At 44.7% G+C, this 25,847-nt stretch overlaps 1 protein-coding gene across 1 annotated transcript; it reads left to right on the forward strand.

Moving 5' to 3' along the window:
• Nucleotides 1-1,883: 1,883 nt before the first annotated feature.
• On the forward strand, nucleotides 1,884-13,641 carry NIFK (nucleolar protein interacting with the FHA domain of MKI67). Its single transcript, XM_082841455.1, has 7 exons — nucleotides 1,884-2,046; nucleotides 3,009-3,146; nucleotides 6,680-6,788; nucleotides 8,845-9,056; nucleotides 12,063-12,125; nucleotides 12,248-12,319; nucleotides 12,699-13,641. Exons 1-7 carry the CDS (start codon nucleotides 1,942-1,944, stop codon nucleotides 12,885-12,887), a joined length of 888 nt encoding a protein of 295 aa, XP_082697581.1. The 5' UTR covers nucleotides 1,884-1,941; the 3' UTR covers nucleotides 12,888-13,641.
• Nucleotides 13,642-25,847: the final 12,206 nt, after the last annotated feature.

Consider the following 25,847-nt stretch of genomic DNA (forward strand, 5'->3'; position numbering starts at 1 on the left):
GGCACGCAGAAGGCCAGCTGCCCGCCTGATCGTTAGTAGTGTTGCTGCTGCCACTAAAGAGTGCAGACTCCCCCACCCCTACCCCAGGAGACTTAACAATCATCTCACCCAAAGTCTTCTTCATGGCTGAGAAGACTGAGGCCCCACCTGAGAGGAGGACAATCTCCCCAGGCACATGGCCGGGGGGTTTCTGGACTCTCTGACCAGGATGCCACATCAGCTCCCGTGACCACCTGCCCAGGTCCCAGAGTGACCCTTGGGCCCTGGGCAGCCGAGGAACAGCAGAATAAGATGGTCCCCAGCAGGGCCAAAGCGTATGTCACTGGAAGGTGCTGTGAAATGACCCAGACTCAGAAGCGGGGAAATGAAACAGGTCCTGTCTGGGCTGCGGTGTGATCCAGGGGCTGAGAGACCCTGTCCCCAGTTAAGGGCTGACTTCTGTGGTCTGGTGAAGGCCATGGAGAGGGTGGCCTGGTAGCCTTCTGTGAACAACTAGGATCTCCTGCAGCACCTGGCCCTAACAGGCCAAGACAGGTCCAGGACCAATCAAAGTATTTTCCTCAGAAAACCATTTCAGGCTGCACCAAATACGGTAACTGTATTCGTTTCCTAGGGCTGCCATTACAAATGATCACAAACGGAATGGCTTAAAACAGAAATGTCTTCTCTCACAGTTCTGGAGTCTAGAAATCCAAGTTCCAGATGCTGGTAGGGCCATGCTCTTGAAGGCTCTAGGGAAGAATCCTTTACCTCTTCCCAGATTCCTGTGGTTGCCAGCAATCCTTGGCGTTCCTTAGCTTCCAACAGCATCCCTCCAACCTCTGCCTCTGTCCTCACGCAGCATTCTCCATGTGTGTGTGTGTGTCCCCAAACGTCCTTCTTACTATAAGGCCATTAGTCATTGGATTAGGGTCCAACTTTCTCCAGCACGACCTCATCTGAACTTGATTACATCTGCAAAGACCCTGCTCGCATCACAGGTACTGGGGTAAACACTTGAACATATTTTTGGGGGGACGCATTTCAACCCGGTTCAGAGATCAGTTCCCCATATCTCTGCTCCTGATACTCAAAGTGTAATCCTCGGAGCATCAGCCTCACCTGGGAGCTTGTGAGAGACACAAAACCTAGGGCCCGGCCCCCGACCTAGGAATCAGAATCGGCAGTCCATATGCTCTTTCAATTTTGCGAAGCCTTGGGTCACCACCTGATTCTTTGGGGGCCAGGAATTCCTGGAGGGGACTGAGAAGATTCGAGAGGGGAAACTCCCAGAAAAGAATTGCCAGTTTGCCTTCTTCCCGTCTTTGCTCCTCCCCTCCGCTCCCCATAGGAACTAGGAGATAAGTCAGGAATTCAAGCCTGGGAAAGAGAGGATTGTTCAAACACACACCCAAGGGAGGGGACTTCAGGGAACCATAGCACTTGGTCTGTATCCTCTTGGTCAGTCCCCCTCTGGGGGACACAGAGGCCAGTATCTGACTCATACATCAAATATCTAACTTTGAGAACAGCCAAGATGCCTGCCCTGCAACAATGCAAAGAGGAAAAAGCATCTCCTACAACAGAGACAAGAGAAGATGAGGTCCTTACTAAGGGATGAGATCAGCGTACAAAGGCCCTTCCAAGTCGAGCACCTGGCCACAGGGCTGACCTCAGCGGACGGGTGGAACCACGGGCGGGCAGGCTGCCGAAATACTGAGCAGCAGGCCGAGGGAACACCTCCAAAGGGCGTCAACCCTGGACACGCCCTGCAGCACCGGCCAAACATGCAGCCCCTTCCGCCCTCTGGCCGCGCTGGGAACGCGGCGCCCCAGGCCCCGCCCCTGCACCGCGCCCCAAGCCCCGCCCCAGGCCCCTGCCGTCACTTCCGCTTTGGGGAAGCAGAGGGCTCGGCGCTTGTGGGAGCGCCGCGTGGGTCTTTTCCGCCTGCGAGCTGGTGACATGGCGGCCTTCGCTGGCCCGGCCAAGCCGCTCCTGTCCCTGAACCCGCAGGAGGATACCAAGTTTAAGAAGGAGGTGGCACAGGTTCGCCGGCGCGCAAGCAAGGTGAGCGGCCAGCGCGGCTCGGGCCGCGAGGGGAGGCGAGGGACGGGGTCTGGGGGTCCTGCCCGGCGCGCCTCGGCCTCCCCACGCCTGTGCTTCGTCTGGGGTCACCCCGGGCGGGCCCGGACCTCATGAGGTAGGAGGCCGAGGTTTCCCCGGGAGGACCGAGAAAAGACGCGGTTGGGCCGTGGGCCTTAGGGTCCTCCGGGGGGTAAGGGGTGGGTATCGGGGAGGGGTGCACGAGGAGAGGAGAGGAGAGCCAGCCGCTGGGTCGGCCCTCGTCCCGCTCGCGGATCAGCCTCACCCCGCAGCCGTCCTGCTTCCGCCTTGCCCCCGAACTGGGGAGGTTCGTTTGCCCGGTTAGTGGTTTTGGAATTCTTAAAAGACAGTATTTGCCAAGCTCCGTTTGCTGCCTAGGAGTTGGCACTCCGGGCTGGGAGTGGGAGGCTGAGAAGACCGCCTACTGCTTGATGGTTGTCCTCTTGGGGAGATAGACATTACACAGACAATTTTTTTTAACCTTTATTTTTATTGAGGTACAGTTGATTTACAGTGTTGTGTTAATTTCTGCTGTACAGCGAAGTGATTCAGTTATATGTATATGTGTATGTGTGTATATACATATATATATTCTTTTCCATATTTTTTCCACTATGGTTTATCACAGGATATTGAATGCAGTTCCCTGTGCTATACAGGAGGACCTTGTTGTTTATCCATTCTCTACATAATAGTTTGCATCTGCTAACCCCACCCTCCCCGTGCATCCCTCCCCCACCCTTGGCAACCATTAGTCTGTTCTCTGTGTCTTAAACAGCTAATTCTTTAGTGTGTTATGGTAAGTGGAAATACAGAGTAGGTTCTTGACCTCTTGTCTTAGACTGAGAGCAAGGAGTTTCACAAATTTTGTTGCATTGTGACTTCTTATTACAAAGAAAATATTTGCCTGGTCTTTGTGTCTTCAGCAACAGGAGAAACAAAAACTTACTCCTGGAGTGATCTATGTGGGCCACTTACCTCCGTCGCTTTATGAAACCCAGATCCGAGCATATTTCTCCCAGTTTGGCACTGTTACAAGATTCAGACTGTCCAGGAGTACCAAGGTAGGATTTTTGTATTGAATTAGATTGTTTTATTTTCCAAAAGTGTATCATCCTTGACAATTTATGGAGCATGTTTGCATGTTATCACTTATTACTCTTCATTCCAGAAAGGGGTTGGATAAGGTCTAGAACCTGAAGCAGCCATGAGAGCAAAATCAATATTCCTGTAAATGTTTGCTTTGCTTTTTAAGAAAAAAAAGGTAATTGCTTCAAGTTCTCAAACTAAATTGACAATCCCAGTAAATGAGTCTTGTTTGTCTTGTGACTGCTAAGCCAGGGGTATGTGAACTTCAGTTTGAGGAGCAGGTTCATACATCGTGTATCAGCCTCTGATATGTAGCATCACTGTGACAGCAAAGGTTTGTATGGTGGGTAGTTGGGTAAGGACACTGGAGCCAGACTACCTAGGTATGAGGCCTGTCTCTACATGTTATTGGTTGTGTGACTAGGGACAAATTCTATAACCTCTCCATGCTTCTGTCTTCTGATTTTCATATTTGTAAGATACGACCTCCTAGGAGTTATCTAATCGAAGATAAATATGGTAATAAGTGTAAGATTCTTAGAACGCTTGACACACAAAGTACTATATAAACGTTATCGTTGCATCATACCTACGTCCTAATAAAGAAAGGTTTATGTGGTTTGTTTCATTAATAGAGGAGTGGCCCACTTTATTTTCTTCCCACACATACACTTTATTGGTTGTAACCATAGAGTTCTTGTTATTGGAATCTCTTTTTTTCTCAGTACGGTTTTTCCACATTTTCCCACTTGAGTTACAGCAAATCAGAGTTAACTATTTGTTGTCACTGCTCTGTTCCTTTGCTTGAGTATACTACAGTTTATTTATCCACTCTCCTGTTGAAACCTAGGTTTTTTCCAGTCTTGTAGGTAAAGCTGCTAGGAACATTCTTGGTGCAGGTGTAGGCAACTTTCTCTAGAACGTATTTTTCAGACCTTCAATCCACAATAAGAAATCCACAAGGCAACACACATGTACATAAACATAAATGAAAAACAAGTCCCAGGAGATGATACTTAACCTTTCTATTCAATTTTGTAACAATACTTTTCTGACCTACTAAATTCATTTTGTTGCCCTCTAAAAGGTCAGACTCTGAGTTTGAAAAATAGAGCTTTACAGCCTATCCTCAGGATGACTGAGTGCAGAATGAGTTTCTCCATATTGAGTATAGCTGTTCCCCAGCTTTGTATTCTGAAAATGTTCGGGTCTACAGGGAAGTAGAAAGAATGGTGTAATGAACGTCCCTCCCCTGGATTCACCCGTTATTAATATCCTGACACATTAGCTTCAACTCTTCCCGTATCTATAAAAAGGTACACACCTCTTTGTTTTGTTGAACCTTTTGAAGCAAGTGGCAGTTGTAATGCTTTAATACTAAATGCATAATCATCAGTTTAAGAATGAGGACGTTCTGCCATGTAATCCCAGTGTAAAAATCTCATTTACTGTCCATTTGTCACATACCCCCGTGGTCCCTGCCCACCCTGGGATCCAGTTAGGGTTCGTGCATTGCACGTGCTTGTTTAGCTGTTCATCCTGTCTCGAACGGTCTCTTTACTCCTGTTTTGCTTGTTTGGTTTTTCTTGACATAGGCTTTTTTGGAGAGTTTAGGCCAGTTGTCTTGGAAAGCGTGCTCCTTGCTGAGATGCACTGGAATGCATCATTTCCAGCTTTGTTGCATAGTAATAAAGCTACCGCCTCCCCACACACCCTGGTTTTGACTATTTGCTTGGTATTGCCAGCATTCTGGGATTACTAGGTCGAGGTGTTGGCTTTTAAGTTTTTGGCTTTTTGGACACCTGACATGTATTTTCACATCAGGTTTCAAAAGATTTATTAGTTCACAGTGTGGTACATTGAGCTAGATTTCACAGTGTTTTACACTCCACCATCCTTCCCCTCCTGAGTTGGGATTGTAAAAGGACTGTCAGATTTTTAAAGTTTTACCAGAATCGTCCTGTTGCAGATAACTGAACTGAGACTCTGGGTTGTAGCCGTGTCTGAGTTGTTAGTCGCTGGCGCAGGTGGTGCTGGGAGTGAGCCTCCTGGCCTCCAACTCTGTTGAGCCACACACCCTTTAAATGGTTTCTCATTTCCAGGATCACATGACCAGTTCTGAGCCATATCTGAGAATATGTTGTTTAATGCAAGATTGTAAAGTATTTCTAGTCGTTGTCACTAAGAACTGGATCTGTAGTGGGGAAAAGTTCTTTTTCTACTGCCCTCCTAAGGTCCCTGGCTGGCACCCTGTAAATTGGACTGCAAAAAGGGATTAACAAGACCAAAACAAACACCTAAAATGTATGCTTACACATGGGACTGCTCGGAGAGGAATAACTCAAAGGGTTGGTTAGAACTTGGGCCTATACAGCATCTTGGCAAAGGAGCAAAACATTTTTGGAGGAGCGACAAGACGAAGGAAAAGTGCTTTGAGTTTGTAGGGCTGCAAATTGTGGGAAGGCAAATATACGGGAGACTAATGATGGATGAGGTCTACTTCGTAAAGTTTTTTGTGTAGAGTCCTCTAACTTCTGTCTTTCTGGTAGAGGGAGGAAGACACCTTTGTAAATTCATGTCCTGTTTTCAGGTAAATAAGGGGAGGACAGAGAGTTTTTCTTGTATCTATCTCTCAATTCCTTCATCTCAAAATAATCCTATGCCAAAGGAGCGGATGTTGGGCAGGCATACCCTGCCACCCTGCAGTAACATGTTTTGAGTACTTGACAGACATCTTGTGGAGCGCTTACGGATTATTTCATATTTTCCTAGCAACCCTGTGAGAGTGGTTATAGAAGGAAAAACTGAGGCTTGAACATTCCTTACCCGATTAAGTGTCAGAGCCAGGGTCCAAACCTGGGCATTCGGACTCTAGAACTCTTGTTACCGAGCTCAGTGAGAAAAATCCACTGTATGTTGCAGTGTGGAGGCCAAGAACTCCAGATGTCCATGTCAGAGGATGTCCTTTGCCCCCAGCCGTGGAGAAGCCCAGTCACTAGTAAACATGACAGTGAATCAGTATTTTATTGATTAACTTTAGAGACACTGAGGAGTTCATTTCTTTTCAGTTTTTCCATATAAAATGGGAATTATATCACCTGTATTCTTTGTGAAGTATTATACCATCTCCTGGGTAGTATTAATAAATACACGGATGACATGACCACCACCCATGAGATCAATAACGAGTAAAGGGCTGGGGGGCCTCCCACATTTCCTTTATGCTGGGCTGTTGCTATTGGATGAATTCCAACTATAGTAATGTATTCATCATACGTAATCAAAGTCCCAGGAATGCCTCAAAATCAGTGGCAAGTTCAGACTATTCTGAACTTTTCTTTCCCCATAACAGTCCCCGGACTATGTGATTTGAAGTTGGAATCAAAGGTGTCTTGATGTTATTCAGTGAGGGGCCAATGTACATTATTTAAACTAATGACATTTTGGGAGTTTGATGGCACATCAGAATTTAATTGTTCTGCTTTCTGTGGTGGGTTTTCCATTGCAGACTGGAAATAGCAAAGGCTATGGCTTTGTGGAGTTTGAATCTGAAGATGTTGCCAAAATAGCTGCTGAAACGATGAACAACTACCTTTTTGGCGAAAGACTCTTGAAGTGTGAGTACCCGTCTTACCTGTGGGGCTGCGGGGACACCTCCCGCTGACGGGAGGGAAGGACGGGTTGCTTAGCTGCTTGGATTCCCCCCCCACCACCGGGGTGATTCTCTTAAGCAGTGGTGCAAGGGTTTAAGTGCATTTTCCAGACAAGGTCTAATGGGAACTTCTAAATCTTCCAGAGTGAGAGCTGCTTTAGCCTGAGATGGGGTTGGTTAGGTTCCTTGAGTAAATAGGAAGAGCTTCCTTGCGGGATGTGGAAGGGCTCCCTGAGAAGGAGTCACTGAAGTTGAAACCTGAGAATTACGTAACAGTGAGCCAGGTGAAGGGGTGGGAGTGAGGATTTGCTGAGGGGACAGCAGCTGCAGAGCCAAACTGACTCACCATATTCACCTGCAAGGAGAATCACAAGAGGTGCAGGAGGAGAATGAGAGGAAGGAAGGTCAGGTTACTGGAGGCCTTGTAAAGCGGGAGACCAGAGTGTACCCCGAGGACAGCAGGACCCACTGATGGTTCTAGACCGGACGACCTTTAGCGTGAGGAGTCACGTTTCAGTCGGCCCGCATGGCAGTGGCTGCAGCACCTCCACGAGAGAAGCCATCGGGAGTGGCGGGATGGCCGCTGATTAGAAGTTCACCCTGCAGGTGTAGGGCCGCCAGTGACTAGCCTCCCAGAGCAGCGCCCTCCAGAGGCGGGGCCGAGCTTCCGGCCGCCCTGTGCTCGGGCTGGAGGGCGCCCATCCTAGTACCCAAGTAGAACCCCTCTACTTCGGCTCCTGTTGCTAAGAGAGTCCCAGTAACTCCTGAGGTCCTGCGTTCGTTCACACATTAAAAACGCGGCTCTTGGGCTTCCCTGGTGGCGCAGTGGTTGAGAGTCCACCTGCTGATGCAGGGGACACAGGTTCGTGCCCTGGTCCGGGAAGATCCCACACGCTGCGGAGCGGCTGGGCCCGTGAGCCACGGCCGCTGAGCCTGCGCGTCTGGAGCCTGTGCTCCGCAACGGGAGAGGCCACAACAGTGAGAGGCCCGCGTACCGCAAAAAAACACAAAAAAACAAAAACGTGGCTCTTGCCAGGATGAAATGGGCTGAGTGGGTAACCACGTGTATCAGATCAGTGCTGTGCTGTATCTGACTTTTGAAAGATGGCACAAGGGGCTCTGAACTCGGATACGAGTGAGATTAGCCACATCATCACCAGTTGTTTGTTTCTTTTTTAATTTTTTGGCTGCACCGCTCAGCATGTGGATCTTGATTCCCCGACCAGGGATCGAACCTGCGCCCCGTGCAGTGGAAGCGTGGAGTCTTAACCGCTGGACTGCCAGGGAATTCCCAAACCCCCCCCCCTTTGTTTTTCTTTTAATGGAAGCAGTTTATCTTGGAGGTGATCCCAGGAAAATACCTGTAAGGAGTGGCGACATGGGGCAGGGGGAGGAAGTCGATAATAAGTTAGTGAAAAGGGTATGTTAGCAAGCAGGTTACCACTTAGGCAGCTGGGCTCCGTCCTGCTGGTAACACTGGGAGACAGAATTATCCCACCTGACAAGCAAGGGAACTGGGATGTTTGTGTACCAACTCCCCATTCATCACTGGTGGAGGGTGGATTCCACGGGTTTTGGCTTGCCTTGCATGTGGGCCCAGTGTGCGTCCGTGAGCAGAGAGATGCAGATAAGCAGTGAGCTGCCTTAGTCCTGGGCGGGTGCCCAGAGGATCAGCGCTTCTGCTGCCGTGGGTCACACAGTCTAAAAGTAGGGATCCTTTTAGCTTCAGGAACCCTGAGACTTGATACCATCCACACTCTCCTCTGTGCTACTTGTCTTTGTTCACTCACGAACCTCTAGTCCTGGAATTGCTCTTGGCACACACACAGTGAGTGTTTGATAAATAGTTGTGGGCTGTATGACTTTCCCTTGGGCACCTGCTTTATCGTTCAGGCTTCTCCACTAAATGGGGGACGTGTCATTTTGATTGTGCAGTGAGGAATGACACGGGAAATTCTACAGTTAATATGAAAATCCTTTCCCTCCCACGTGGTTGAAAACCTTTTTTATTATTATTATAGGTCATTTTATACCACCTGAAAAAGTACATGAAAAACTTTTTAGGGAGTGGCATATGCCATTTAAAAGGCCATCATATCCAGCAGTGAAACGGTATAATCAGAATCGGACACTTCTTCAAAAGCTACGGATGGAAGAGCGATTTAAAAAGAAGGAAAAATCACTCAGGAAGAGATTGGCTAAGAAGGGAATTGATTATGACTTCCCTTCACTGGTAGGTATTGCTTTGTATAAAGTATCTAACCCAGTACTTTGATCCCATGCTAGGTTTTGACTAAATTTTTTCATAGCGATCGTATTATCTCCATTATACAGAAAAGGAAACTCCTGAAAGGGATTAGCTGATTTGCAACATTTACCTGATTTAGTAATTTTAGATTATTGAAGTTAAACCCTATTTGACCCAACACCATAATGCTTGTAGATTGCTAGTAAAGGTGTCATTGCCGGAATTAAATGTTTGGTTTATTATATGTTATCAGTAAATATCAAGACTGTAAATTGACCATCCTTTTTATGCCATTCTAGTTAAAATTTTGTTTCATGGTCTTCTAAGTTGGAAATACTCCCAAAGTGTATGTCAGAATTAACCAGTCAGCATGAATTCTGTGGATTAAATGAGTGGGAGTTGAAATACAGGAAGACTCCTTACATGCATGGGTTAACAGATTTTCACCCAGTTCTTCATTGCTTGCTGCACAAGGAGACCTTGCTGAATCTCTCCTCCCCCTTTCATAGTAAGGAGAGTTCTACATCTATAATTAAGAAACAAGAATGCAGGTCATTAGGGTATGGATAGCATAGGTAAAGATCTTACTTTTTTTCTTGACTATATCTTGAGATTGTTTTGGCTCTTCCATAGACCCTGTCGGCTTATTTCCAAAAAGTTAATTAGTTGGTAAGAGATGGTATCTATTACCAAGTTTATTGGGTCTTTTAACCTTATCCAGAAACTGGAAGACCAAGTTGCTATCCTTGGGCCCAGTTCCTGGCTGTTTTTTTTTCCTTTCTGTTGTTGTTGCTTTTTTTTCCTTTTTTCTTTTCTTTCTCATTGAAGTATAGTTGATTTACAATATTATATTAGTTTCAGGTGTAAAACAGCGATTTAATATTTTTATCGGTTATACTCCATTTAAAGTATAAAACGTTGGCTGTATTTTCCTGTGCTGTAATGTATCCTTGTGCCTTTTTTATTTTATTTTATTAATTTATGTATTTGTTTTTATTTTTGGCTGCGTTGGGTCTTTGTGGCTGCACGCAGGCTTTGTCTAGTTGCAGTGAGTGGACTTCTCATTGCGGTGGCTTCTCTTGTTGCGGAGCATGGGCTCCAGGCGTGCAGGCTTCAATAGTTGTGGCTCACGGTCTCAGTAGTTGCAGCTCATGGGCTCTAGAGCACAGGCTCAGTAGTTGTGGCACATGGGCTTAGTTGCTCCGCGGCATGTGGGATCTTCCCAGACCAGGGCTCAAATCTGTTTCCCCTGCATTGGCAGGTGGATTCTTAACCACTGTACCACCAGGGAAGTCCCATTTTATACATAGTAGTTTGTATCTCTTAATCCCCTACCCCTATCTTGCCCCTCCCACCTTCCCTCTCCCCACCGGTAACCACTAGTTTGTTCTCTATATCTGTCTGTTTCTGTTTTGTTATATCTGTTTATTTGTTTTATTTTTTAGATTCCACATATAAGTGAAAACATACAGTATTTGTCTTTCTCTGTCTTGTTTCACTTATGCCCTCCATTCCATCAAATGGCAAAATTTTGTTCTTTTTTATGGCTGAGTAGTATTCCATTGTATATACGTACCACATCTTTATCCATTCATCTGTCGATGGACACTTAAGTTGCTTCCATATTTTGGCTGTAATAAATAGTGCTGCAGTGAACATAGGGGTGCATGTATCTTTTCGAATTAGTGTTTTCATTTTCTTTGAATGTATGCACAAGAGTAGGGGTTTTGGATCATACGGTAATTCTATTTTTAGTTTTTTAAGGAACCTCCATACTGTTCTCCATAGTGGCTGCACCAATTTACATTCCCACCGACAGTGTACAAGGATTCCCCTTTCTCCACATCCTCTCCAGCATTTGTTATTTGTGGTCTTCTTTTTTTTTTCTGTTCACGCTGTGCGGCATATGGGATCTGAGTTCCCCGACCAGGGATTGAACCCATGACCCCTGCATTGGGAGCGCAGATTCTTAACCACTGGACAGCCAGGGAAGTCCCTGTTTGTGGTCTTTTTTATGATGGCCATTCTGACCGGTGTGAGGTGATACCTCACTGTGCCTGGTGGTTAATTCTTTGCCCAAATCCCAAACACAGCCTGTATTGATACATGTTAAAACAACACTATGTCACAGTTTGGGCCTTGGTACTCTTGTGATCCATTCAGGAGCTGGAGAACTGCTTTTCCTGTGCCCCGTCTGTTACCTTGTAGGAAGCAGGCTGCTGCGTTCACTGTCCTGGACTTAAGCAGGACAGACCTCCTTTAGGGCCTGCCTTTTCACGTTCGTCCTGGCTCCCCACTTCCTGACACAGGATTCTCTGGCCAGCTCCAGGTTCTAGGCCTTCACTTCAGCCTCTGCAACTTCTGCCTGCTCCTCAGTTAGGCCCCTTTTGTAGTTTTGCCCTTTGCTTAAGATCATTCACTGTATTTGTGGATTTTGCTTTTTAAATTGAAATGCTCCGGGGACTTCCATGATGGTCCAGTGGTAAAGAATCTGCTTTCAATGCAGAGGACTCCGGTTTGATCCCTGGTCGAGGAACTAAGATCCCACATGCCGTGGGGCAACTAATCCTGCACGCCTCAATTAGAGAGCCCGTGTTCCGCAAGCTACAGAGCCCACGCGCTCTGGAGCCTGCATGCCACAACTAGAGAGAGAGAACCTGCACACCACGACTAGAGAGAAGCCTGCACGCCTCAGTGAAAGATCCCGCATGCCGCGATGAAGATCCTGCATGCCACAGCTAAGACCTAATGCAACCATAAATAAATAAAAACATAAATAAATAAATAAAATTTTTTTAAAATAAAAATAATAAAGTCTGCCCTGATCCGCATATAAATTGGTACCCCTATATAAACAAACAAATAAATAAATTGAAATGCTCTGTCATATAGAATTTATTCGTAATATGTATAAGGATCTAGTGGTAAGTTTTAAAATGTACATACGTGACACTGCTAGTTTACAACTTCTTTATGTTTACTTATGTTAAGGTGTTACATAAAAATGAGGAAAATGCTTCAAACACTGGTCCTCGAAATTCCAGAAAGCACCAGGTAAAACTTTAATTTATCATATTAACTATCAGATATTAGAGAAAGATAAATGGGGAAATATATTCAAGACTACTATAGCTGATAAATATGCAGATTGATGAAGTCTCTTAAATTTATTTAAGGCTTTACGTAAGAAGAAGAAAAAAGCGGCTTTGGTCACTCCTAACACTCCTGAGAAGACTGTGGATAGCCAGGTAAGATGGTCTTCAGAATTTTGGGAATCAGAAACTACAATTTAAAAGAGGAAAAGCAGTTGCTGCTACTGTCACTTTGCTAAAATTTCATTTAATCTTGGGACTTTTTGGTAAATCCTTACTGATGATTTAGCAGGCATAGTAGAGTCTTCCACCTAATACTCTGTCATGGAACATACCATATATCCATTAATTGTGAATTTTCATAGTAAGTGATAAGCACCTAAGCTCTTGATTATGTGCAGCTGTATCACCAAAAGATGGAAACAGGCCTAAAATAATATGCGTAACTTTTAATAAGAGAGGGGAGGTGATGGGGGGGTCATTCCTAACATCTTCCCACATTCATGTATTATAATCTTTAACTTGTTGAACCCAGGACCCCACGCCGGTTTGTACACCAACATTTTTGGAGAAACGAAAATCTGAAGTGGCTAAAATGAATGACGATGATAAAGATAATGAGATAGTTTTCAAACAACCCATATCTGGTGTAAAAGAAGAAACAAAAGACACTCAGACGCCTACAAGTTCAAGGAAAAAAAGACGAAAAAAAAGCACCCAGTAATTCTGAATGTATTGTGTATGGTGGTTGTTATGAAAAAGGTGATTTTATTATGGAGGCTGATTCTTTGTATTTAACTAGATAAGGTGGAATGAAATCAGTAACAAGATGGTTGGAGAAAAAACTGTCAATTCAAGTCAACAGGGAGAGCAGTCAGTGATTTTGGCTTCCCCGCCCTCGCAGAAATGCAGGGGTGAGCACCAGCTCATAGCAGCCCAGCTCACGCTGCCTGTGCCCTGTCTCTACGGCTCTCTTCAGCTCTCATAGCTGCCTTTAGTTGCTCTGCCTGGGTAGCTTAAGTACTAGACTGTAGCCTTTGTCGTTACCATCAAATAAAGAAAATAAAATCTTTACTAAGTGACCATGTAAGTGGTTCTCTGCTAGACCCATCAGACGGCTGAAACTGGACATTAAATTGTATGAAGGGTGAGAAGGCAGCGTCACTATTAATAGGGATTCATTTATGTATATGTGATCATTTTTACCAATGTTAAGTTAGTTTGGGGTGGGCTAGCATGGATTAATTAACAACTACATCCTGTATCAGTATCATCAATCTGGAATTAGACTTCAAGATTCAAGCAGTGACCGCCAGGTAAACTTTTTCTATATTTTTTTTATGCAAGGGGGACTTGGCTGTCTTGAAGTAAAATTGTTGATTTTCGCCCTTTCAACTATCTTTAAGTTTCTGATGCTCTTGAAATATGCTTTTGTATCAGCTAATTCAGGTTCATTAAAAACATTCATTGCCACCAAACATTTTTTTCATCTAATACTTGTTAAATACTTTTATAAGATACTGGGCTGGGTGAGTTGGGTTTAAGTATATACAAAGGGCATGTTCTACCTCTGGGATAGTCCCTGACGCAAAGAGTACGCTTGCCCTGTGTTCACTGAGCTGCGTGAGTATCAGAACTGCCTCCCTCTTTGAACAGTGTCTGAACTTGTCGATCTGGAAGTCCGTCTGGTGTCCCCTTCTGGGAAAGCAGCAGGTAAGCTCATCAGTGCAGCCTGTTGGGTTTTGAATAGTTCCTGGTTCCCGACCTACAACGCGGCCACCCCAATGCGGCGTGGTACCACCTATCATCACTTGACGCGTGCTGTGCCCTGGAGCTGGGAGACAGTGATTCCATCTTGAGCATATATCGCGGCAATGGATATTTCCTACAAGAAACAGAGTTGAAGTTAAAGAATGTTTTCCTGGGGACTAGGTTAGGATCTTCAGAAGAAGTAGCGTGGGTTTGATTTTCAAATTTTGTGGGGAGAAAATCATGAATCAAGCGGAAACCCCATGGGCCAATAAAATATGAAACTTTGCAGTATGTGGGGTAAATAAGGTGAAGAGGATACAATTCAAAACTGTACATTCAGAATGACCACAAGTATGTAAAATGGTATTCTTCTTTAAATAGGAAGTTAAACATCAAAATTCTAATTTGGAAACAAGCATCTGTTGCTTTTATATATAATCATTACAAAAAACTGTGGAGGAAAAAGGCATTATTCCACAGACAAGATTCAGTTGGAGCCAGACATTTCACATGCTGTGTCATATTTGCCCTGAGACGGGGCAGCAAGTGAATAAATGCTTGACATGGTGTGAAAAGAGGTTTTCTCCTTTTGCTAGCATTATTTGGAATACATTGTGGCCATATCCAAGGCAACTGATTGCTATGACTGGAAATTGTCACCCTGGCTGACCATATGCTAATATGAACCCCAGTCTCAGTGTGATACAACAAAGGCTGTGGCTCAAAGACTGATACAAGGTAGGCGAGATAGGGCAGCTGTCCCCATGCAGTGGCTGTGATGCCGATGGCTGCATCTCCTTAGCCCACAAGTGTGATACATGTATATACATAATTTTGCACTTTCTGTAGGCGGAAATAATCATGTGGCTTAAACCTAACTATGCCGTAGGTCATCCTGTGGACCACAAGGCGATTGACTATACTGGGTCGAAGCCCGACCTTCTGCAGAGTTTTGTTTTACATTTTTAAATGGTTGAAAAAAATCTAGAAGTAAATGTTATGGAGTTCCCTGGTGGCCTAGTGGTTAGGATTCCGGGCTTTCACTGCTGTGATCCCAGGTTCAATCCTTGGTCTGGGAACCGAGATCCCACAAGCCCCCAGCCAAAAAAAAAAAAAAGTAAATTTCATAGCATGTGCGAATTCTATGAAATGTGAATTTCAGTGTTCATGGATCAAGATTTATTGGGTCACAGCCACGTTTATGGACCTACTGCCTGTGTATGGCTGCGTTTGTGCTAGAAGAGTTTCGTTGTGATAGAGGCCGTGAGTGGTCCCTCAGTGCTTAGTACTCCTGCTGGCTGCACTACAAATTGCAGTGCCGTGGTTTTAGCTTGACACACTTTGCCACATGTATCGTGGTACCATGAATTTTGTGTATTTTTAACCCTTGCATACCCATCATGTCAAAACAAGAAGAGAAGGTGGGCTTTGAGTATCATACTTAAGCTTGTGGTGGAGTGTGGGTTATTTTATTAAATTAGATTGGCAAAGCATCGTGTCTGTTTTGCAGTGACCCTCCCGCTGTGCTTAAAAAATACAATATATGTTGACACTACCCAGCCAAGTACCCATCACAGTATTCCCAACTCAAGAAAGCAACAGCTAGAAGAAATAGAATTTTTTAAATGGAGTATGTCAGCACACGATTTCTCGATCTCCCCCAAAAATGAGAATGAGACTGTAATTAAAGTTTCCAAGCGGCTTATTTGATAGGCAAGCAAGGAAAGCCTTCTACCAATGACAAGGTAATTGTGTCAGATTGCAGCAGCTGAAGAAATGGGTCCAGATAAACGTTTAAAGACTCGGCCTTTTAGCAAGAACAGTTGCTTGAATAGAGGAAGCAATATGAGTCCGTTTAAAAACAAGGCAAATGATTTCAAATGTTTCTCCTTGGCTCTTGATGAGTTAAAAGATGTTCCCAATACTGCTCAACCGAATATTATTCAAAAAGTCATTATTCAAAAAGTCCTCGCCAAGTTTGACGGGCAAGCGTGACCAACTCAGCCTGGTTTGCCCAGAACCTTTCTGGGTGTAACCCTGGACGTCTCACGTTGTGGGAACCCCCTCAGTCCAGGGCTCACATGGAGAGTTTACCACTCTAGAAATGACTGAAGCATTAGCCTGTCTGGGGAGTCTGTGTGGAACAACTATAAGCAAAAATATTTTCACAGTTGAGAAAAAAATCAGTACAACCTGGAGTGGAATCTTCCACCATGTGCCACAACCAGTGGTGGTACAAAAATGTGTGAAACAGAAAAAGGCTTAGTTAGACAAACATACAGTTTGTGAAAGCAAAGTGTTTAAAGCCTGTTGTATTATTGTGTTATTCACCAGCAAGTACTTAGAAAATATGTATGTGAACATAAGATGCTAATTTTACTGTACGTTAATTTTTAAAACTATAAATTTCTAAAATTAAAGAAAAATATGTAGTCTATCCTGTTGCTGAACCAATAGTGTCACTGGTGTACTTCATTTGTTATGACCTTAGCCATCATCACTCGATCCTGTGAGTTTTTTGATAGAAATAGAGGCTAAAGTCCTGACTTGACCTCACACACAGCAGTTTGATGGCTTAGCTGTGGTAAAGTTTTACTGAGACTCTCTGACTTCACCACCAAGATTGCAAATTCCAGAATGAAAAGAACCAATCTACCGTCACGGAACGCTGAATGGCTTTGGAAATTAACTTTTGCTGGAGACTTGATGTTTCTTAATGAATTTAAGTCAGTGAGTTCAACTAAGAATTAAAAGTCAAAGCACCATGTATATTCAAAACTTATTGGTGCCAAAGTCACTTTGATCACAACTAACACTTAAACACAAGAAATGTCCTGCTGCTTTATATACTTGCTGTGCTGTCAAAAGTTAAAATGAAGTGAGATCTCCATACCCACACAAATTTGCAGCAGATACAGTTTCCAACCTCAAATTACAGTTCCAGCAGTGTTTTTCAGACCTCAATACAAGTGCAAAGGAAATCTATTCCAAAATCCTAACTGGATTAAATTCTGTGGGATGGATGGCCTGCAGCTATCTTTCAGCTGAAGGTGACTACCTGCAATGTAATGAATGACGTGCTAAAGGGCGCATGTCAACACGAAGCGGAGAGAATTGTACAAATGGCTTCAAAGTGAGGAATATACTCAAAATCAAATGTTTGGGGATTGATCTCGGTACTTGACAGTACCTATCGGTGTGAAAAATCATTTCAGAAGATGAAATACATAAAATATGATTACAGATCAACATTAAAAGACAAACATTTGCAGATGACTTTGATCATAGGAAACAGTAACTTGACACCTTCTGTGAAAACTAATTCAAAATGTATCAAAGGACTTCCCTGGTGGTGCAGTGGTTAAGAATCTGCCTGCCAATGTAGGGGACGTGGGTTCAAGCCCTGGTCCGGGAAGATCCCACATGCCACGGAGCAGCTAAGCCCGTGCACCACAGCTACTGAGCCCGCGTGCCTAGAGCTCATGCTCTGCAACAAGAGAAGCCACTGCAATGAAAAGCCCGCGGAATTTTAATTAATTTTTTTAATGTATCAAAGACCTAAGTGTAGAACATAAACTAAAAAACTGAATCACTTTGCTGTACACCTGAAACTAACAAAATATTGTAAAACAACTATACTCCAATTTAAAAAACAGATAAGCTATGGCTGGGTGAAAATATCTGCAAAGGACTTTTTTCCAGAATAGAAACAAAACAAGCAGCCCAAATTGTCTTATGGAACCCAATTTCTGCCTTCTGACCATAAAATGGAAAGTAATACAGACTGTTTTCTTTTTTTTGCCTTACCATGCGGCTTTCAGGATCTTAGTTCCCCCACCAGGAATTGAACCTGGGCCACTGCAGTGGAAGAGCGGAGTCCTAACCACCGGACCACCAGGGAATTCCCCAGACTATTTTCTTCTTCTTTTTTTTTTTAATATTTAAAAAAAGTTATTATTTATTTTGGCTGTGCTGGGTCTTAGTTTCGGCACACGGGATCTTCCTTGCGGCATGTGGACTTCTTAGTTGCGGCATGCAGGATTTATTTCCCCAACCAGGGATCAAACCTGCGCCCCCTGCATTGGGAGCACGGAGTCATACCCACTGGACCACCAGCCCCCCCCCCCCGACTATTTTCAATACTTGTATTCTCATTAAGGACTCAGGCATGATATATGAGATAATAAGGAACAGTTATTAAATACTCGCATGTGTCAAATACTGCTGTAAGCATTTTCAGCATATTAACTAATTTAATCAGGACAACCTGTGAAATAGATACATCTGAATCCTGAGGAGACTGAAGCCCAGAGAGCTTAAAGATGGTGAGCCAGTTCAGCTTACTCAAGCCATTACTCATGCCCTCCAAAAGGACGGGCATGCAAGCTAGATTGTTAGTGACATTCGGAAAAAGAGGAGACGCAAAAGCCTTGCGCTGACAAGACCTGGTGACTTATTGAAGTGGAGGCAGAAATGGGGCACTGGGGCAGGCTGGGGAGGAGGAGGCCAATGAGATGCATGCATTCTTAAGAGCTTGGCTTCGAAATAACTGACAGCAACAGAACGCTAGGTGGCAGTAGATCCCAGGCACGTCAAATCCACAATCTACGCCATTCACTTGAGGAGCCTGGGGGCTTCCCGGGTCGCGCAGCGGTTAAGACAAGAATCCGCCTGCCAATTCAGGGGACACGGGTTCGAGCCCTGGTCCGGGAGGATCCCACATGCCGGGAAGCAACTAAGCCCGTGTGCCACAACTACTGAACCTGCGCTCTAGAGCCCACGAGCCACAACTACTGAGCCTGAGCGCCACAACTACTGAAGCCCACGCGCCTAGAGCCCGTGCTCCGCAACAAGAGAAGCCACCACAATGAGAAGCCCGCGTGCAGCAACCAAGAGTAGCCCCCGCTCGCCGCAACTAGAGAAAGCCCACACGCGGCAACGAAGACCCAACGCAGCCAAAAATAAACTAATTTTTTAAAAAAAGGAGCCTGGCAAAATGCAAAATTATTAAAGGGATTAACCCTAATGGTAACTTTAAAAAAAAAAAAGACCTCCCTGTGCAAACTGTTATATACAGAATGGGTTAACAAGAAGGCCCGGACCTACTGAATAGCACAGGGAACTCTACACAATACTCTGTAATGGCCTATATGGGGAAAGAATCTAAAAAAGAGTGGATATACGTATACGTATAACTGATTCACTTTGCTGTACAGCAGAAACTAACACAACATTGTATATCAACAATACTCCAATAAAAATTTAAAAAAAAAGAAAACAAGGTCCTACTGTATAGCACAGGGAACTATATCCAATATCCTGTAATAAAACATAATGGGAAAGAATATTAAAAAAAGAATATATGTATAACTGACTTTGCTGTACAGCAGAAATTAACGCAACGTTGTAAATCAACTATACTTCAATTAAAAAAAAAATCTCAGGACTTCCCTGGTGGCGCAGTGGTTAAAACTCCATACTCCCAATGCAGGGGACCCGGGTTGGAACTAGATCCCACATGCATGCCGCGACTAAGAGTCTGCATGCCACAACTAATGAGGTGGCACAACCAAATAAATAAATAAAATAAATATTAAAAGAAAAAACCTCCCTGGGAAGCATCATTTTACACGCACACACACACACACACACACACCACTAATTTCTAGACAACTAGAGACAGAAACTGCCACTATGAAATGACTCTTAAGCAACTGAATGCTTAATAACATCCTTTGGGTAATTTGTTATTGTTAAAAATGAATTTGCCAAAGGATTTCAGATCACCAGTAATACAACATACTGATGACATGAACCATGAAAGGTTTTAGCTTATAAATTTGCATGTAGTTATGAACAAGCACAGCTTAGGGTCATTGGGCAATAATTATAGGTAAATGGTTTTATAATTTGGTGTTCCCCAGTGTGTATTAGAATTTGGTGGCTGTATTTTTTTTAAGGATTTTTAAAATTTATTTATTTAATTTATTTATTTTTGCCTGTGTTGGGTCTTCATTGCTGTGCGCGGGCTGTCTGTAGTTGTGGTGAGAGGGGGCTACTCTTTGTTGTGGCGCGCGGGCTTCTCATCGTGGCGGTTTCTCTTATTGCAGAACGTGGGCTCTAGGCGCATGGGCTTCAGTAGTTGTGGCTCGCGGCTCAGTAGTTGTGGCTCGCAGGCTCTAGAGCGCAGGCTCAGTAGTTGTGGCGCACGGGCCCAGCTACTCCACGACATGTGGGATCCTCCCGGACCAGGGCTCTAACCTGTGTCCTCTGCATTGGCAGACGAATTCCCAACCACTGGGCCACCAGGGAAGCCCTGGTGGCTGTATTTTAAAGAAGATTTCATACAAGAACTTGGCTTTACTGTCATCATCACTGTAAACATCTTTAGCCCATGGTGTTCAGAGTATCTCCTATCCTGCACTCTCTGTGCTCATTTAGTTTTATTTTTTTATTCCTGAGGCCTGAATTATAAGCACGAAGTAAACACTGGACTTAAGATTTGGTGCATTTTTCTATTTCAATTAGTAAATCTCAACATTTGGAATTATTTTCAAGTTATAGCTAGGTGTTATATTTCTGGCCATTTTCCTCTCGGAGCAAAAACAAAACATAGTTGTTTGGGAAGTTAGGTTTTCACTTGGGTGGAGAGCTACTGTCCCATTGATCCAATTAGGGAATATTTCACATGCTTATCTACAAATTTCTCCTGTCCCAGGAACCAATCTGTTTAGAATTAAATTGCTCACCAAGTAACTGGGCGGCCTGCTCTGCTTCTGTGTGCTAACAGAAAGAAGGAGATGAATCTGTAACCATGATATGGAAGTTACATTTCTGTGCTGATAAGTGGCCAAGTTTAGAATCTCCCATTATAAATAAGTGCTGTCAACCCTACGGTGTCCAGGAAAAGAAGCTCAGACATTTGATACTTTCCAAACATAGTTTCCGTAGCAAATGTGCCCTGAGCGATGCTGCTGGTCTCTGGCAGCTCCATTCACAGGTTCTCCTGTGATTTGAGCTCCAAAAGGAAGAACTGTAGCCTTGGCATGGGGGGAGGAGCACAACTTTTGCAAGAGGAACTAAGGAAACAATCCTAATTACCCATCCAAGAGAGAAACTATTCAGATGGTTTTTGGCAGGGATACAGGATCGTCATTGATGATTTTTTTTTCTTCTGAAGGAGGGTAGTGTCATGTTTTTCTTCTATCTCTGCTTTAACACTTAGCTAGATGATAAATATTGTGGCTTTCTTCTAATTGGCTTTTAAAAAAATCACTGCCGATGCATTTGCCTCGTATTATAAAAATTGAAGGGACTTACCTGATGGTCCAGTGGTTAAGACTGCCCACTTCCACTTTGGGGGGTACAGACGCGATCCCTGGTCTGGGAACTAAGATCCCAAATGCCACGCAGTGTGGCCAAAAATAAATAAATTAATTAATTAAATTAAAAATGCAAATAAGTCGTTTAGTAAATGCAAATTGAATAAGTGTTTCCTACCTTGCAAATATGTAACGTAGCCCGTTACCTGACTGATGTTAATGTAGAACCAATTGTATAAAGGCATAGGTTAGTCAAACAGCTCACTGTTTATGATTTCCTGGTGACTTTTTCCTTTTTTTTCAATTTAAGTCATTGCCTGTGTAGTTAATACATGCAAAAGGTACCGAGGGAAAAGCCAGTCTGTCCCGTCCTGTTAATCTGCTCACTGTGCTCCAGCCCACCAGCCTCCCCAGTCCCTTGAAGAAAGAGGCCCTGTTTCCTTCCCCTTCATCGTCTGTTTACTGTTATTCTAATTGTCTATCTCCCCAGCCCACCCCAGGTACCCGCATTACTAAGGGTGGGAGCTCTGTCTTACAGAGCTTACAGCTCTGGTTGCATTCTCAGTGATTTGAGACAATGCTGGTACATGAACTAACCCACTCAAAACATATCTGAGTCCCAGCCATGTGTCAGGCACTAGGGATTCAAAGTGAACAAAAACCAGCAAAAACTGTTTACAATAGCCAGGACATGGAAACAACCTAAATGCCCATCAACAGAGGAATGGATAAGGAAGATGTGGTACATGTATTCAGTGGAATATTACTCAGCCATTAAAAGGAATGAAATTGGGTCATTTGTAGAGACATGGATGGCCCTCAAAGACTGTCATACAGAGTGAAGTAAGCCAGAAAGAGAAGAACAAATATTTTATACTAATGCATATATGTGGAATCTAATAGATGATCTTATTTTCAAAGCAGAAATAGAGACACAGACGTAGAGAAAAAAACGTATGGATACCAAGGGGGAAGGAGTGGGGTGGGATGACTTGGGAGATGGGGATTGACATATATACACTATTGATGCTATGTATAAAATAGATAACTAATGAGAACCTGCTGTATAGCACAGGGAACTCTACTCAGTGGTCTGTGGTGACCTAAATGGGAAGGAAATCCAAAAAAAGAGTGGATATATGTATACATATAGCTGATTCACTTTGCTGTACAGTAGAAACTAACACAACATTGTAAAGCAACTACTATTAAAAAAAAACAAACAGCAAAAACTCCTGTCCTCGTGCAGCTTACATTCTAGTACTGTGAGACGAGCAATTATCAAAGAAGTAAGAGAAATATATACTGTGCAGAAAGTGGTCACTGCTGTGGAGAAAAATAAGACAAGGGTACAGGGGCTTCTAGGGGTGGAAGTGGGCTGCCCTTTTAAGGGGGTGGTCAGGAAGGCCTCACTTTGAAGTTGACATTTGAGCAGAGACCCCTTAACGTGGGAAGGGAGGGAGCCATGCAGAGATCCTGCCCAAAAAGCTTTCCAGGTGGAGGGAACCGTAAGTGCAAAGGCCCAGAGGTGGGAGCAGCCCTGGCTAGTCCAGCAACAGCAAGGAGACCAATGCAGCTGGAGCAGCGTTGGCAAGGAGGGTGGTGTGAGGAGATGAGGTCTTCAGTGAAGAGGGAGAGGAGAGAGATGCCAGACGGGGCCGGTCCTTGGAGGACATTGTTCATTCTTGGCCTTGGCCCTGCGTGACATGATGAGCATTGGTGGATTTCCTTTTTTTTTTTTTTTAGCTGCACCTCGCGGCTTGCAGGATCTTAAGTTCCCCAACCAGGGATTGAACCCTGGCCTAGGCTGTGAAAGCACCAAGTCCTAACCACTGCACTGCCAGGGAACTCCTGGTGGGTTTACATTTTTGAAGGATCCCTGCTATACTGAGAATAGACTGAAAAGCCACCAAGGAGGAAGCTGACACCCTAGCCATCGTCCAGTGGGCGTCCATGGTGGGCTGGACCAGGGCGATACAACAGAGGAGGCAAGGAGCGCTTACCTTTCGAAGATGTTGTGAAGGTGGCAGTGAGATTTGCTGATGACACAGGTGTGAGAGTGAGAAGGAGGGGTCAAGTACGACACCAAGGATTTTGAGCAGAGCATCTGGAAGAACAGAGCTGCACTGAGATGAGGAAGCCTGTGGGAGGAAGATGCTTCAAGGAAGGGCTGAGACCAGGAGCTACATGTCAGACAGAAGTCAGAGGTGCCTATCAGACATCCGCCTGGAGATGTCCCTGAACTCAGGTCCGGCTACTCGCCGCTCAAAATCAATGCTCTAGAGAGAGACAAATGTTGGTAGGAAGGAAAGTTGCCTTTAATCAGAACGCCGGCGACTTCCCTGGTGGGGCAGTGGTTAAGAATCCGCCTGCCAGTGCAGGGGACATGGGTTCGAGCCCTGGTCCAGGAAGATCCCACATGCCGCGGAGCAACTAAGCCCACGCGCCACAACTACTGAGCCTGTGCTCTAGAGCCAGCGAGCCACCACTACTGAAGCCTGTGCACCTAGAGCCCGTGCTCTGCAGCAAGAGAAGCCACTGCAACGAGAAGCCCGTGCGCCGCAACGAAGAGTAGCGCCCGCTCGCCGCAACTAGAGAAAGCCCGCGTGCAGCAACGAAGACCCAACGCAGCCAAAAATAAATAAATTAATTAATTTTAAAAAAAGAATTATATATTTGAGACATTCAGGGACAAGGTTAAGACAGAGGACCCCACTAGAGGGTATGAGGCAACAAGACCCAGGTTCATAGAAGACCATAATTTTTTTCATATAAGCAGTGTTTTAATAGCATTGTAGGATTTTATATGTTGTTTTTTCATTTTCATTCAGTTCAAAAGATTTTCTAATTTCCCTATGCCTTATTTTTTGACCTGGATTATTTAGAAGTATGTTATTAAGTTTCCAAATATTTGAGAATTTTCCAGATTTTTTTCATTATTGATTTTTTAAATTAATTTCATTGTATAAAGATAACATACTTTGATTTGAATCCTGTCTAAATTTATTTAGACCTGTTTCATGGCTCATAATATTATTTTTATGGGTAAATAGTCCACGTACATTTGACAGAAATACGCATTCTGCTGTTGTTAAGAGAACTGTTCCCTAAGTGCCAACCAGGTCGAGTTAGTTGATAGTGTTAGTGTTACTAATTTTGTCCAGTTGTTCTATCAACTATCAAGAGAAGAGTGTTGAATCTCAGTTTTTTGTTTTTTTGGTTGTTTTTTTTAAATTTTGGCTGCGTTGGGTCTTCGTTGCTGCTCACAGGCTTCCTCTAGTTGCGGTGAGCGGGGGCTACTCTTCGTTGTGGCGCGCGAGCTTCTCATTGCAGTGGCTTCTCTTGTTGCGGAGCACGGGCTCTAGGTGCACAGGCTTCGGTAGTTGTGGCGCATGGGCTCAGTAGTTGTGGCTCACGGTCTCTAGAACAGAGGCTCGGTAGTTGTGGTGCACGGGCTTAGTTGCTCCGTGGCATGTGGGATCTTCCCAGACCAGGGCTTGAACCCGTGTCCCCTGCATTGGCAGGTGGATTCTTAACCCCTGAGCCACCAGGGAAGCCTCTAACTATTATTATGAATTTGAGAAGACCATAATATTGTTGTTGATGATTAGGGAGCCTCGGTCAAACTTCTCCTGTGATTCGTAGCATCCAAACTTGTGTAACATAAATTCCTCCCATGTGAGTCCTTGGCCTGCTCTTAACCATGCATCCTTGATCTGTGCTTGGCCCCCTGAACTCTTCCGTAAGTTGTGCCATTATCTCCTTTTCTCCCCCTCTTAAACCAGTTTGAATTAAGCTTCTGTGACAGATAACCAAAGATGGGCTGACAGATACAGGTGACAGAGTTTTAAAAACTAGCAGATTTGAGACTACAGGCTTAAGAGTCAAGTCTTATCAGAACAAAGAGCATTGGAAATTATACTGTCAGAGAGAAGCCTGGGAAAGAAGCGGGTTTCCGGAGCCACCTGGTCCTGCTGGGCTGACGTGGCCGGGCGCAGGAGCTGCAGAACATCCCTCCCACCCCAGGGAGCTCGGGAGATAGAAATCTCCCTCTGCTGCTCCTGCGGTCCTCCTGTGAGCAGTTGTTGCTGCCTTTAAACGGGGCTTCCAAAAGTCTCAGCAAACTGAGGGCAACAGCTCTAGGAAGCCTGCAGGGGGGCGGGGGGTGTGTGTGTGTGTCTGACACCTGCTTTTGCTAGGAAAATGCGAGCAAGCCCACACAGACTGTTGCCACCCCCCAGTGTGGCCAGTGGGGGAGTCTCCCCCGCCTCCCGTTTGCATTGTAAACATGTCTTGAATAATTTCGCCCCTCTTTTTCTGGTTAAACATTACCCACAGCTGCCTGCTGCATGGAAAAAATGGCCAACAAATCACCGAGCAGGTATGTGTCAGTGAAGACTTTCCCGCGCGCTCACCAGCAGGGACACTGACCCTTTGTGGAGGCTGTAAAGGTCACCTGTGCAGAGGGCGGGGGGACGGTTCATTGTCCCTCCAGGAGCTCTGGGGGTCAAGGAGCCGGAACTTTTTTCTCTGCCGCTGTAAGGACCTCGCACGCATTCAGCGCAACGCGGGCCTGGGGCTGAGGTCTTTGTTTTTCCTTCCAAAAGCTG

Source organism: Leucopleurus acutus, assembly GCF_964270905.1.
Source record: "Leucopleurus acutus genome assembly, chromosome: 6".
Classification (NCBI taxonomy): domain Eukaryota; kingdom Metazoa; phylum Chordata; class Mammalia; order Artiodactyla; family Delphinidae; genus Leucopleurus; species Leucopleurus acutus.